The following is a 16661-nucleotide window of genomic DNA, read 5'->3' as shown; positions in this document are numbered from 1 at the left end:
GTCGATACGTACGTGGGAAAATCGGATTGGAGTAGGTATATGTTTTAGAGAAAACAAAGAAACGCAGATATTAGCGCAGTTTACTAATATTCAGTTCTGCATGTATTGAAACAAAAAGAAATTACAAAACTTGACAAGAAATCCCACACATGTACACATCACATCAGTGGCGGATTTGCCCTAAGGCTTTGGCCTTAGGGCCTAGGGCGGCAAAGAATTAGGGGCGGCAAATTGGGACAAAAAAATTCACTGATGATTACAAGAAAAAATAATGTGTGCTGCGAAAGGGGCGGTTATAGGGCCTGGGGCCTAGGGCGGCAAAGACTGCAAATCCGCCACTGGATATCATTTCATTTGATATTTAGGTACCAGTTGCTTTTCGGTGAAGGAAAAACATTGTGAGGAAAACGGGCTAATCCCAATAAGGCCTAGTTTCCTCTCTGGGTTGGAAAGTCAGATGGCAGTCGCTGTCGTAAAAACTAGTGCCTACGTCAATTCATGGGATTAGTTGTCAAGCGGACCCCAGGCTCCCATGAGTCGTGGCAAAATGCCGAGATAACGCGAGGAAGAAGCAGAACTCTTCCTAGATATTCACAAATTAATTGTCTCTCTGCCGCTGATTCGCTATTTTTTAATAAATTAACTTATAAACATATTTGGCAATAAAGAACAACTGTCTCTAATACCTATGTATTGTTCAACACTATAGTCTCCAGAGGTGTGGAGTGTTTGTCGTCTCGAACTAAGTAGGTAATTGTTGTGGCATTAGGGTTTCGCAAAATTAATGTATTTGCCTACTTTATTGTTACCTACAAGTACAGTATAAGCATTAAGACGGAACAACGAAAACAATTACGCTTATAGCTTATATCATCGAAAAACGGAAACCAATTATTATGTCCTAGTTAAATCGCCCGACTAATAATTGCATTGGGCATTTATTAGGTAATAACATCGTGGAATTGTTTAGATACTCTGCCTTACATAATTTATATTATTCCTTGATACGTTTACACACATCCGCAATCGCCTCAATTCTAATTTGTTCAATTATTAACTGACATGCCAAGCTCCCGGAATCAAGTCATGTAAAATGAAAGATCACTCGAAGGTGTTTTTAATTTTTGATGTTTAATAAAGGTTAAATCTCACTTCGCTTCGCTTGTTGGAAAATCGGAAAGGGCAGGCCACATAAGAGGCAAGTGTTAAGACTGCGCAACATTTGCAGTACCTACCTATACAGACAAAAACTGCGTTTCACAGTTTCCTCTATGCCTCTACCTACCTTTATAAATATTAACAAAAGCGTCTGTGTTATTTAAATCCTAATAGAACAAATAGCCTTAACATAGCGTAAGCGCGTTAGAAATAGGTTTAGGTACATACAGTGAATTAACATAGTTTAAGTATATATATGTAATAACATCGGTACGGCATTCGTCTCAGGGTCTCAGTCAAGAACTTTAAAAACAGAGTGATAGACGCATTGACAGGTATCTGTTCACAACATTGCCGACGACCAGTAACAGTTTGAGCTCTGAGTATGCGTAATCATTATGTCCTTGGAGATCATGTCATGTTAGACGCGCCCGCGCACAATTTTGGTAAAGAATTCGACTCGTACGAAGTTACACGTGTAGCCTGTGTAGATCGTGCAGGCGCGAGGCGCGGCGCCGCCGGCGCACGGTGGGCTGAAAATCGGCCTCCATAGAAATAGAAACCGAAGTCTTAAATTTGAACTTTTTTTATTGGAATAGCTTTTGTTAGGTTTTATTATGTCCCAAAATTAATCTTAGCTAATTTGGTTGGAAAAATAATTAATTATAATTTTTTTTCAAAATCTTTGTATGGCGCGTATCAGAAAAAACGAGTTTTCTCCGAAAATAAAAAGTTAACCGTAATATCCTGACAGATGATTTTAAAACCAATTATTATTGATTTTTCCACATAATTAGAATTTTCCTACGGGGTGCACTTTTTTTTAAAAAAATCGATATATATTTTTTATTTTTATTATTTTATTTTTTTATTTTAATACGGTTATACTCGTTATTTTGACTACGAAAAATGAATTTGAGTTTGATCGAACCAATAACTTACGCGTAGTTAATTTTTGTTCTAAGCAAATGTATGGAGCGTACGAGTAAAACGGATTTTTTTCTAAAATTAAAGGTATACCGTAATATCCTTGCAGATGATTTAAGTACCAATTATTAATGATATTTTGACATAACGCGAACTTTTCTACCGTGTGCACTTATTTAATAAAAAATAAAAAACTTATTTTTTTCATGCTGAAATAGCTTTTTCTCATTGTTTTAATCAAATAAATAATAAACATACAAGAGTTACAAGTAGAAAATTGAAAATAAAACCATTACATCCTTTACATTATTACCATAGTATCCTCTTTATTACATTATCTTTGTACTTAATGAAACAGTATTTAACAAATGACACATTGACAACTTATGAGTCTAAAATTAATGATCATTAATGAGGTCCGGTCCGGATTGTATCGTTAGTAGATATTATGAATGCAGTTTAATCATTAAGGTTTTAATCATTATGCTTATAATTAGACGTAAAACTAATTATATAGCAATGATATACTCGTAGAATGGTGGTGTTCATTAGTAATAGCAATAAATAGGTAAGGGGTACATTTTATATTTTAGTTCATCTTGAGCTTCTTAACCGCTAACTTACACGAACATAAACCATGGACAGTCTTATTACGAACTTGGACTTGTTTGTTATCCTAAAATCTCAAGGATCTAGTTTAAATCACAAAGCTTTGTTTGAAATAGTGCTAACTAAATCAAACCTTAACCTATCAGAAGAAGATCGTGACACCTTGAAAGAATTTTGCCGAAGATTTACAAGAGCTGCTACTTACAGATGGAAGAAAAGCCAACGGAACACAGAAAAATTTAGAAGAATGTATGGATCTTGGTTAGAAGCAAATATTGACTGGCCAAGTTGCTTTTATCTTCAGTTGGATCTTCAGTTAGCCCACGCATCAACCAGCAGTGATCTCATTCCTCATACACTAAGCACATCATCAACTGGAACCATGACGCGATTGAAACGTAAACCATTCGAAGACCTCGAAACGAAGCAGAAAAAAAACAGATGCAGCGATCTAAGCGTTGAAAACACAGACGAAGTGGTGTTTTCAGCTGTAAAGCTTTTAAAAGAAGATGGTCGGGGTGAAATTGCATCATTGATAGAATATATGTTAAAGAACCCAGAAGCAGTCCAGAAATTCACTGCAATCATCAAGAAGCCTGGTTCTACCGCGTCACTTACAGCAGAGAAGGTATTAGGTCTACTGATTTCTTTGAAGTTAAGTAAATGGCAATACATAACTTTACGAGAGACAGCCATCAGAGAGGGTGCTTCAAATTTATACCCATCGTATTATAAGGTGCAGAAGGCTAAATTAGATTGTTATCCACCAACGCAATCTGTTACTGTAACGGATTTTTCGTGTGAGATAACATTGCAAGCTTTGCTGGATTTAACAGTTACACGAATTTTGAATAGTTTACAGGAACAAGTAGAAGACATGCAGTTAAGTTTAATTTCTAAATGGGGATTTGACGGTGCTTCCAGTCAAAGCCGGTACAAGCAGAAAATTGGTGGCAGTGAACAAGATGACTCAAGCATTTTTATGACGACTTTAGTGCCACTAAAGCTTATCTCTGGCGACAAGACAATTTGGACAAATCCAAAACCATGTTCTGCTTCATATTGTCGTCCAAAGCAATTTACATTTACTAAAGAGAACAAAAACTTTGTTCTAGCTCAAAAGAAAAAAATGGACGATGAAATCAAAGACCTAGTGCCCACAGAACATAGGAACAACAAAGTGACACATAAGCTGAAGATGACGATGGTAGATGGCAAAATCTGCACATATCTTTCACAGGCTAAGTCAAGTGCAACATGCGTTTTATGTTTAGCTAAGCCTAATGAAATGAACAATATAGACAAAGTTTCGAAAAAAACAGTGCCTGATACTACCTTATATGAATTTGGACTATCATCTTTACATGCCCGGATCAATACCATGGAATGCCTTCTTCATATAGCATATCGATTGGACTTTAAAGAATTTTATGCAACTGAAAAGAGGGGCCTTAAACAGAAGATGGAACTACGGAAGAAGATTATTCAAGATCGCTTCAAAGACGAACTAAATCTTTTAGTTGATGTAGTAAAACAAGGTTCTGGAACAATGAATGAAACACAGCACGAAAATTTTTCGAAGATCCCGAAAAAACAGCTAATATCACTGGACTGGACAAACAACTGATTCGGAGATTTGCTGTAATTCTGCAAGCTGTCACATCAGGTGAAGTAATTGACACTGAAAAGTTTAAATCCTATTGTAAAGATACAGCGGACGACTATATTAAATTTTACAGTTGGTATAAGATGCCCCCAACAGTGCATAAATTGCTGATCCATGGCACAGATATCATTGCACAAAATGATATTGTACCGATTGGTCATCTCTCTGAAGAAGCATCCGAGGCACGCAACAAAGACTTCAGAATGTTCAGAGAGCATCACTCACAAAAAAAAACGAGACAAGATTCGAACAGGGATGTTTTTAATATGTTACTTTTGTCTTCCGATCCTGTCCTTTCTTCAATGAGGCCAACAATAAGTGGAAAAAAGAAACAGGCTTTCTTCCCTGAAACTTTAGAATTATTCATTTGTCTGGAACCTCAAGAAGAAGAAGTGACAGATACCTCAAATGTGTACCCTGATTCTGAAATGGACACGGATTCGGAAGTAAGCGACCAGGAAAACTAAACTTTCAGGATTCCAATATTAGCATTAGAATACTTTTAATTAGGATAGCATTACATATACTTATTTCTGTTTTTATGTAAACCAATTATTGATAATGTTACTGATATTTATTTAATTAAGTAAATTCGTAGTATCTACTAATGATTGTAACCGGACCTTATTAACGATCATTAATTTTAGACTCATCAGTTGTCAATATGTCAAATTTGTTAAATATTGTTTCATTAAGTACAAAGATAATGTAATAAAGAGGATACAAGGGTAATAATGTAAAGGATGTAATGGTTTTATTTTCAATTTTCTACTTGTAACTCTTGTATGTTTATTATTTATTTGATTAAAACAATGAGAAAAACTTATTTCAGCATGAAAAAATAAGTTTTTTATTTTTTGTTAAATAAGTGCATACGGTAGAAAAGTTCGCGTTATGTCAAAATATCATTAATAATTGGTACTTAAATCATCTGCAAGGATATTACGGTATACCTTTAATTTTTCAAAAAAATCCGTTTTACTCGTACGCTCCATACATTTGCTTAGAACAAAAATTCACTACGCGTAAGTTATTGGTTCGATCAAACTCAAATTCATTTTTTGTAGTCAAAATAACGAGTATAACCGTATTAAAATAAAAAAATAAAATAATAAAAATAAAAAATATATATCCATTTTTAAAAAAAAAAGTGCACCCCGTAGGAAAATTCTAATTATGTGGAAAAATCAAGAATAATTGGTTTTAAAATCATCTGTCAGGATATTACGGTTAACTTTTTATTTTCGGAGAAAACTCGTTTTTTCTGATACGCGCCATACAAAGATTTTGAAAAAAAAATATAATTAATTATTTTTCCAACCAAATTAGCTAAGATTAATTTTGGGACATAATAAAACCTAACAAAAGCTATTCCAATAAAAAAAAGTTCAAATTTAAGACTTCGGTTTCTATTTCTATGGAGGCCGATTTTCAGCCCACCGTGCGGCGACGCGGAAATGGAATTGAAATATTTTTGGATTAGTGTAACCTTAGAATATGTACCTATGGATAAGCTTGGAAGCTTGTAATTTTCATTTAGTAGATAAGTCTAAAAACCTTTGTATATTAGGCAGTAAGAATCCCGAATAACATAAAATAGTAATAATCGTTAGTACAGAAGTACATTACGTAACTAAGTAGTACTGTCTAGAACAGCCATTCTCAAAGTGTGTTCCGCGGAACCCTAGGGTTCCGCAAAGCCTCTGTTGGGGTTCCGCGAAAATACTTCTAATAATAAGAAAAAAACAATAGGTATATCTGGTCGACAGTGTCGAACGAAAATATTTAATTTGGGGAACGAAAATATTTAAGTATTTCGCTTTCTAAAAGGGTTCCGTCACCAAAAAAGACAATGCGCTAATAATTTTAATAACAAAACTTCCGTGAGACAGATATGTTTATTAAATAAAGCTCCTGATGACACTCCTCGGTACGGAGTGAAACGTCTCGAGGGTTTTTCTACTTAAAATACGTTAGTGCACTAATAATACTTGGTTCGAGTGTAGTCCGATCAAAAAGACTAACAGATAACAGCGTGAGATTTTTTTTACAGGAAACGAATGATACCGGCAGTAAGGCTGCTCTTATTAATGATGACGTCACGACATTGTATAGACGCATGCGCCTGTCTTTTGATACCATTTCGACAAGGTTAGGCCAAAGGCCTTGGGATTTTCACACGAAGTCAAATACCGTCATGGATGCTATACCATTTTAGACCATACTGGATTCGGTTAAATTTTAATCTCAAATCCGCTTCCGTGTCTGCATACCTAATTGTTATTACTCGAGTTTGTACTCCGTGACTTCAATAGCATAAGCTTTAAGCTCTATTGCATACAAATTCTCTGCATAAATCAACAATAAAGAACGCTCGTCTTGTTTCAAGATGTAACTGTCAGATAAACTAAATTGCCCATTACTTAAACGTGAATTCGTGCAAGCTTTTTAAATTCAGATTCAAACGGGCACTGTCGTCTTGAACGTAAAGCAGTCTTACCTAACGGTTATAAACCTAGTAATAACTCACTTGGTATTGCCAACTTTCCTCCATAAGTCACTTTTTAACTAAACAACACTCACACAGTCAGTCAGCGAACATTTGAGGTTAGGACGCCGGCCGGTACGCTGAAGCCCAATAACAAAACGCGTTCACTGAAGTCCCGTGCCAACTGAGCCGCTGTACATCATTGATAAAGCAAAATTAGGTACGGACTCAGTCACTAGTTAGTGTATTGTTCAATAAAACAAAACACTGGTGTTTGGTGATGTCCATGCCCCAGCGTGTGCGCGACGGGTAGATCACACGGCCACTGAGCGCCGCCCGCGCCGCACTCGAGCCTCAATGGCTGTCTACGTCACCGCGGGAAGTACGCCTCACCAATAAAACTATAATAGAACACTCGGAACTAACGTCATATGTTTCTAATTAGATTTTAATTGGATATATTTCCGTCTTTTGTGACAATGCAGTTCTATTCAAGTTGAAGAGTCATTGAGAAAATAAGAGGACAATAAAATAAGCTTTTCCACTGTGCTGTCCATAGGACTCCCTTAAGCCTCACCAGATCGCCGCGCCGGGTACCTAATTTGTTGCTTTTTCCAAAACTTCATCCTAGGGCTTGTCTGCTCCATTAACACATTCACTGCCCCCGGCACACATGTGCGTCCACCGTCATACAAGTTTGTTCCTAGGCCCCCTGGCAGTGAATGCGTTAATCACAATATCATCAGATCATCGATGAAGGTGCGCTGCCGTTGGTTCACGTGCATTCATTCTATACATCGTAATTCGAGTATTAAACGAACTAAAACCCTAGTAGCGTAGCAAATAATGAATGAGTACCTACTGGTAAACCCCCGGTTCCGCGGAAGTTAATTCATTCCGCCGACCCCTAAAACCTCACCGTCATGACGCATGTCTCAATTCATTCATACTCTAAAAATAGGTAGCTGCGAGACTTGAGCAAAAAATACGGCAGTGTAAACACCCCTTTACGCTTAATGAAAGTAACACAAAAGGGATCATCCATTAATTACGTCACACGAATTTCTAGGTTTTTTGACCCCTCCCCCCTCCTTGTCACACTTGGTCACATTTTGCAAATCCCTCCCCACCTGGTGTGACGTCACATTTTAGGCAATTTTGTTTTCAACGAAATCGGTAATAGCAACACGGCATTATTTTTTTTAATTAAAAAATATTTTAGTAAAAGAAATATTAGTAATTTTATAACACAAAACCAATTAGGAACGAAAATTACTTCCAAAAACTCATTATAAATTAATTTTTGGTTACTGATGTAGTTGAAGTGACGTCACAATGTTTGTGACTCCCGCCTCCCCCATGTCACAATATGTCACATTTTCTTGACCCCTCCCTCCCCCTAAACGTGTGACGTAATTAATGGATGATCCCAAAGCTGGGTTAAATATCTATAGCTGGATTTCAGGGATAAATCATCACAGGGCCTAACAAAATCCTACCACCCCGCAACTAATACCTCCTAACACCTCCTAACTAATGCCTCAAAGGGATAAGTTCGTCTTTGTACTTCTTACGTATTTTATGTTATTTTTAATGTCTTTTTTGTGCAATAAAGAGTTTACTACTACTATTAATTTTATTACAAAGGTTTTCATTGAATCGACTGTTTCAATTATTTAAAACAAATTAATAAATAATTTGTTTTTATTATTTAAAGAACACTGGGTAGCAACGAGTGTACTTTAAGTTATCCTAAGGTTTGCAGTCTTCGCCGCCCTAGGCATATGCCTAGGCTAGGGCCGTAGCCGACCCTTTCTCAGCACCCATCATATTGACTACATTTCGAGTTATTAAATTTCTTGTTATCGGCGAATTTTTTGTCACAATTTGCCGCCCCCAAAAAACTTGCCGCCCGCGTCTAGTTGGCCTTAGGGCAAATCCGCCATCGGTTGTATGGAAAAGATCGCTTACGGCGATTAAACCGTCTGTTTTGTGGTGCAATAATAGTACATTACTACAGAGGCCGGGACGAAAGGGGTTGCCGGCCGAAGACATATAGACGGCCGAGCGAAGCGAGGCCGGATAGGTCTGAGCGCGGGCAACCCCATTTCCCGCCGAGGTATGTATAGTGCTTTTCTCAAACATGCAATGAAACAAATAAAATAAAAAAATCCACGAAACCCAAGTTTTATTTATAGAAAAAACTAAAAGTAAACTACACCCAAAATATAACCAACACGTACCTATATCATTATCACGCGTATGTTTTACACGAGTCGTGTATTTTTACTACCCGTATATTTTCATGTATCTTTGATTTTTTCGCCTTGTATCCGTCTGACTGTTGTTTTCGTCACATAAGTTTACATAGTCTTTCATGTTGATATCATGTTTCACATACATCGTTGCTATGCATGGAGTAAATAAGTATAATTTCCACAGTGTTGACGAATTTGTAGTTACATTCATTTAAAATATGCCAAAAAACTGTTTCTAATAAACTGTAAGCCATTTTTCTTAGTTTCTCAAATAATAAAATTGCCATAAGCAACCATATACATACTTCGTCTTTGACTTGGCGGCAGAGGCAGCAAGTTATTTAAAATCAATTCTGCTTACGCTGCCAATTCCAACACCTACGTTTACAATTAATATTAATATCATTATTTCGTCGGAACTCATATTAAAGTCAAAAAATCAACAACGCACCATAAATCCAATAAAACAGAATAAATATATTTCAACTTTACCTCCATAACAATTTAAAAAATATAACTACGCGTGTTTGAGTAGACCGTTTTACCGCTAACGTTTAGATGAAATATTTTAAATGTTTTTATTTGTGTAGTTAAATTTATAATTTAAAATTATATAATGTATTATTTATTAAGTTCATGTTGATTTTATATAAAAAAAAACTGCAAATTATAGCAAACATTGTTTTTTGTTTTTTTTTATAGGCGTAGTGGCAGAGTGCCATTACGAACCATAAAGCAAATACTGCCTCTAGTTCTTTTTTATGGATGAATGCCACGATGCTGTGTCACAAATATCTGTGAAATGAAAATTAAAAAAGAGGACTTTGCCGGCCTAGGCCTGCAAGATGTGTATGAAATTCCATTAACGACCTTTTGTCCTAGCCGCACCTGAAACGTCATACTTCGCAGCCTATTATAAGGAACATAACATCAATATTTCATTGCATGTTTGAGAAAAGAATATTTAACAAATAATAGGTATTTGTACCGAGGGTAGGTGAAGTGAGCAAAACTTAGCGTAACACCTCTGCATACATATTTGTATATGCACAGGGGTGCAAAGCGAATCGTTTTTCTGACTGTACATAGGCAATACTTGATACATACTATTACGCACGTCGCACAGTAATTATACATACACACACCCACAATGTATGACGCGAATAATTTGTGTGGAAAAACGATTGTGTAACTACTGGCATTAGTCATTATTTATTATCTAGTTACAAAATGTATAAATACATCAACTAGGTAACAAGTGTTCACGCACTGCAAGGAAAATACCTTGTACGTTAAAAGAACAATTATAGTAAATAGGTAGGTAGGTACTACATCTGCTATTTTTATAGGTATTAGTAATTTCATCACTTTTCTTCCCTTGGCAAAAGACATCAACGCGCTACGAGAGCTAGCAAGAAAGTAGACGACCGCAAGGTCAAACCGCATTTTCCATACAAATGTAGTCGCCATTTTTAGGGTTCCGTAGTCAACAACTTATAGTTCGGCCATGTCATGCCAAATAATTTAAAAATAAATTAATTACTTAATTAATAAATTTTCATTATGTCACAGAAAAAAATACAAAGAGTGCCGATAAAAAATGTCAAACTAAAAATTTAAATAAAACGTGATCTACTTAATTTGGTGTTTGGTGACATGAAAACAAATGACAACATTAATAAAACAACAGCCACCTACGTGGGTAAACATTACGGCCACTTAAGTGATGTTGTTGGTACGGCTATGTATACCTAGGAATAACCCATTATGCACATATGTACTATTACTGTAGCCAATTCTCATAATATGCTAATAGAGTCTATTGTGCTAGCGGGCGTGTATTATTATGCAAGTGGGTTTGTCAATGAGTCAACGAAGTGTGACTTGTCTCGTACGAAAACCCATTCTTAAACCATCGTTTCAAAATTAGATAAACTTAGGTATTATTACGTTAGCACGATTTAGATACTTTAAATGTTAGTTGCAGGGAGGCTGATAATGTTAGGTACTAGGTACCTACCTATTGAATAAATAAAATAAATAAATATTATAGGCCATTTTTACACAAATTGACTATGGTCCCACGGTAAGCTCAAGAAGGCTTGTGTTGCGCTGTTATTATTAAGTAAGTAGGTATAGAACCGTCATAAAGAACCAATATGCGCCATGAGTTTTTGATGTTTTGACAACAAACCATAGAAGCGGAACGTGAATCTCGCGACCTAATCGCGTAAGCGCCATAATATTTACGGCGCATACGATGTTTTGGTCGCGTGGTATGTCCGTCCGTCCGTCCGTCCATGTCTGTCAAGACTCTTTATCTCGGGAACGCGTGGAGGTATCGAGTTGAAATTAAAGTCTTACCTATACTCAGGTCTAACCCCTTAAAGTTGTGAAAAAAAAAAGTTTAATTTGTACGGAACCCCCGGTAGGCGAGTCCGACTCACACTTGGCCGGTATTTTTAGGTTATATGACACAAAAAAATACCTAAAGTGTTTATATAACACAAAAATAAAACACTTAACTAACAAGATATCCCTATACATAGCTATAGGCTACTTCGATTTCCACAAACGATAATCTCTGACGTTAGTGTGACTTATTTCAAAGATTATAATATATTTTATCAATTTATCTACATTTATCATTTGGAAAATAACACGATGATACAATCAACTCGGTACAAAGTACAAAATAAATAGAATCGAACTGTACATTATTCTGAATTAATAGTATTCAAGTCTTGCAAGCATTTATAGATTGTGGTCCGAAACTTGGTAAAAAAGGGTAGGTACCTAACCTATGACCGCATATCATCAAGACGAGTCGATTATAACTATTACGAAAAGAGAAGGCTAAAGATACGAGACATGACATGTGCTCGAAGAGCGGCCTATGCCCAGCTGTGGGCGATCACATGCTGACTATGATATGTAGCGTAGGTGCAGAGTGCTGACTGTACATAGGTACAGTCACGCTCCGTAATTGTTATGCTATTTAGGGTTCTACCTAAATCGGACATTCCATAGCGTAAGTATGGAACAACCAATTTAGCAAATACTATAAATGTAATTCAATTATTTCTTTAGCCAGATTTAAATAAAAATGTAAGTAGATGAGTGTTTCTCACCGAACAGCATTCGCCACAGTATCTTCCCACACTGTAATCCCAGCAAGACATTTTGTTAAAACAACACAATCGCGCGCTCCCGCCTAGTTATCACAAGTAAATGTGCTTTTACACAACCAAGACCTTATTTATTCAGAAGTGTTATCGAGACGTTATCGGCGACCAAGTTCGCGGGTTTATCGGTGGACTATCGTCGCGTAATCGCTGCGACGGCGACGGCCCTTATAAGGTATCAGTTTTTAAGATTAAGACGTTTGTGGCGTATCATCATGTATCCATCGGTCATAAGTATCATAAAATTTAAGATTACCTACCTTTTTTATAGAATGCAATCCAAGTATTTTACGGGATTCGACGTGTCCACTGGCCAACATCCAACTGCCATTACGCTCGACTTGGAAACAATAATCGCGAAGTTATGAACTGTCATTTGAACAAATTGAATTAGGTATCTACTATCTAGAGATAACACGCGTATACCTATATCTAGTTACGATGACCGAGTGAGGTTAACTTTTCAAAATTTTAAGTGTAATCTGCTGATCTTTTGCTAAGTGCGCCTACTGTAACACTTTAGTATAGGTGAAGAGATTTCGTCTTGTGAATGAAATGAATTAAGGACAGTACTGTTACTGTTAACTGAAGCTAACAAAAATTAAACATTGGGCAATCCCGAGTTAAAGAATATTCTAAAAATTCAGATTAGATTAGTGATCCATTAAAAAGCCATGAACAATGTTTTGTACGGTGTCGGTGTCGTTACTACAATTTTTATCTATTTACTCAGTAGGTACTTTTTGGTATAATTAAAGATCGTCATTAATGTGAATATATTCAACTACTTAAATGTTATATGTGTTTACTAGGTAAACAGCAGTCCACATTCCAATGTCAGATAACCTTAGACCTTTCATTTGTTTACGTTATTTCAACTTTGTTGGTAGAGGTACGTCCTTTGATAATTCAATAAGATAGCATTTGAAATCATATGCACATTTTGAATGCACAAGTGCATAATTAGATACACACCTCTAAAGATTGCGTGTCGGAGTATCTCTAAGTATATTAGGTAAGTATATATACAATTATACACCTGCGAAGATTTTCCTCGTGCATCCAGTAAGAATTGAAATAAAAAGATAGGGCTAAAAGGTCTACTAAAGATTGTATACAACATTATTTAAAAAATTGCCTACGTACCTACCTACCTAAAATATATTTTTTTAAATTATTACCTACCTAACAAAATAACAATACAGTCAATAACCTAAACGTCTGTTTAATCTACATACCTCGCAATCGAGGTAGCAAAACCGTAGCAGTTGCACATTAAGGTTGACGCATATATACGTATTTACTAATAAGTCAAATACAAAAACTATGTTTTAAATTAATTATTTAAGATCTGTTTGCGTGTGATTACGCTAAATAAGGTATGTAAATACATCCTTGTGCTATACACACATCATTACGTTATAAGTAGGTAGAATTTATTTTGTATTTCAAATTAAGAGTAAACAAATTGTGATCAAATAAACAAAAATTTAAAGAAGTAATTTAATAATTTACTTTCCTGAAACACAAATTTAACTTTAAAATTTAAAAAATAGTGGCTTTGTTATCATGAGTCATGATGATGATTCATGACATATGAAGGCTAACCTTTACATTCAACTGTCGTTTGCTACGGTTTTGCTAACTCGATTGCGAGGTATGTTAATCTAACACCAAATAATACCTTAATTTTTTATATTTTGGGGTGTTGTGGGCCTTTGAGTGCCACTTCGACCAAGCTGTGATCTATAGTGACGGCCCTGTAATTTTTAATAACTCCATATTTAAAATGATTAGTCAAGTAAACATAGAATAACAACACTTGAAGTCATATTTCACCAATTTGCATATTACCTATACTTACAGGGTAATTCATGAGACGTGAGCAGGAATAATCCTGCATACTCAGTAAGTGATAATTGATCGACCACCGTCGTATTTAGGTGAAACGACCACACTTTTTCCTATTTTTTAACTTTTTGGCGAGGGCAAATTTAATTCTCTAGAACAATGGTCACCCTACAAGACCTAATTAATAAACATAAAACCTCTTTAACCGTAATGACAGCATTTTGCTTACGAAGAAAATAAACTGTCAACTTGAGTGAGATACGAGTTTTCAAAAGTAACCAGATCGTGATGACAGTGTTGACATTCAATTTGACACAGATTATCGGTAGTTTAGTATTCTAATTTTAGGGTGACCATGCATGTGGTAAATTAATTAATTACCTTTTTTTTTTCAACACGACTAGAAAATTAACGTTAACCTCACTAATACTGATACGAAACAGTTGCTTATAATTTATGAAATGCGCAGTGTTAGTCCTGCTCACGTCTCCTGAATCACCCTGTATTATGTTCGGTATTTTCCTGCTTATTTCGGTGTCAGGGCCAGCGTATGAATATGTAAACGTTGTTTTGAATCGTCGACGCACCAGGACCAGTTGTACTAAGGTACTATTCTTACTAATATGTAATAGCACTTAGGATAGGAAGTCATTTACGTTTCTGGACGGATTTTATTTCCAGTCTATTGATAAGAACTGCAAATTTATGACATCAATCAGAAATTATTAACTGAAAAGTAAGTAGGCACAATCTTTTACGGAGAGTCACGACCCTTTATTTATTATGCGTACAATTTTGTACTTAAGTGTAACTTGGACATAACATAGGTATCTATATATATGTCGGTGGCCGATCGTAAAATTATGAAATTTCTAGACATATCATGAAACGCCGCAATTTCATGATTTGGCGAGTGACCAGTGACTTGACCCATTGTTCAAACCTCATCGTTGGACGCTTTTCCTGGCGACTTTTAGGCATATCGAATAGTTATTTTATCCAAAGCTAAAGCAAATAAAAACGATTGATAATAACTATTAGGTAAAATATTTAATTATTAATAATTATATTTAATTATGTTTTGTAAGTGTTTTTATATTTTACTTTTATATTCATATTATAAAATAACTTAAGACGAAAAATAAATAAAGAAAATTATATCCTATCCTTACAAGACTCTCTGCCCCCTCTGAAATTAGAATCGTACTTAACTTTGATTTATTTTCCACTTTTACTAATATGTACCTATAATTGTATTTTTCTTAACATATCAGCTCTGCTGAAAGAAACTACGTCCCAAAGCTCTAAAGTTCAAGGTAAGTACAGTCACCTGCAATAATATGTTACACAACGAAGGCCGCAAAAATATTTGACACGGTCTTATCTTATTTGTAGAGCCATAAGAGAGTGTCACATATTTAGGCGGCGTTCGAAGAGTAACATATTATTGCAGGTGACTGTACATATAAAGTGTTTTTTCTTTCAATATTCCTACTTAGCTAGCAAACAAATGACCACAATGTATTTTATTAAACTTGTATAGTGATCGAGAATACTATTAATACATGATTACAGTAATCCGGGCGCAGAACCGGTTGACCAAGGCTTGGGTTTTGCCCGCTCTGTTGCTAACAACCTTTGTCACCATTCCAATGGCGTACCAACAGCAATCGAGCGTTCGTTTGGCCAAACTAGTATAAAAATAATCTCTGTTTACGCATAGTTATTGCAGATCACAAGTTTCTACTAATACTGGTTTGTTTGAGTCTAAATTTGCGTGGACTTAGTATGCAATAGGAACGCAGAACCTTTTTGTGCTCTTAGTCTGAGCGATTTGCGACACTGTATGACTAGGGATTTTGAAGTTCCGGACATTATTTGTTCATGAATTGATACCTTTACGTACTTAGGGACGGCGAAATGAATTGATCATATTTTGAGATGTTTTTATTATTTTATCATCATTATATCTCAGCAAAAAATCATACCATCGTCGAACTTTAAATGATGCGTAGCTTAATTCATTCTCTTCCAAAAACAATCTTCAAAATGAATGAAGGTATTAATATTAAGGCTTTTGAGAAAATCTACGAAAACCAGAAGGGTTCTAAGTTGAGACAGCTTCCAAGGTAGCTTTTGATAGTTGATGAACAAAAAATACCATTATTTATACCAATAAAAAAACATACAAAAATAAGCCACAACTTTTTCAGAATAATTGCCAAACAGTATGCATAGTTTCCGAGAAATCTTCATTGTCCCAACCCTCCTACGTCTCCCCTAATTATCGACTGCCTATTCGGGAAAGATTCAAAGCTAGTAACGCCGTTGCAACCTTCGTCTAAACGAGTTTAACTTTGACGCAAAACCTTTCAAACGTAACTGCATAACAGTAAATTAGTATGTAATAACTCTTATAATTAAATTAAATCGCAAGGACGCGTGCCCACGCGCAGGCTGTGACGCTGGTTTCCCTTTCACTGAGCCGATTGGTGCGATTAATAAGCACTCCACTTGGA

The 16661-nt window shown here is 35.6% G+C and overlaps 1 protein-coding gene across 4 annotated transcripts in view; it reads right to left on the bottom strand.

The window, feature by feature from the left end:
* LOC134666583 (DNA-binding protein D-ETS-4) overlaps nt 1–16661 on the bottom strand; it is a 46451-nt gene that overhangs the window by 21101 nt on the left and 8689 nt on the right. The window contains exon 1 of one of the 4 annotated variants that reach the window (XM_063523785.1): nt 12238–12323. The exons of 1 other annotated variant lie outside the window; for it this stretch is intronic. In XM_063523785.1, the coding sequence (XP_063379855.1) occupies nt 12238–12288 (51 nt within the window). In that variant the 5' untranslated portion in view covers nt 12289–12323. Of the gene's footprint in view, nt 1–6890; nt 7081–12237; nt 12324–16661 lie in introns of those variants that run through there. 2 more of the 4 variants (XM_063523788.1, XM_063523787.1) reach the window with 2 other exon arrangements.

This window comes from Cydia fagiglandana, chromosome 8 (genome assembly GCF_963556715.1).
Source record: "Cydia fagiglandana chromosome 8, ilCydFagi1.1, whole genome shotgun sequence".
Taxonomy (NCBI): domain Eukaryota; kingdom Metazoa; phylum Arthropoda; class Insecta; order Lepidoptera; family Tortricidae; genus Cydia; species Cydia fagiglandana.
This window is presented reverse-complemented; position numbering and strand designations above follow the sequence as displayed.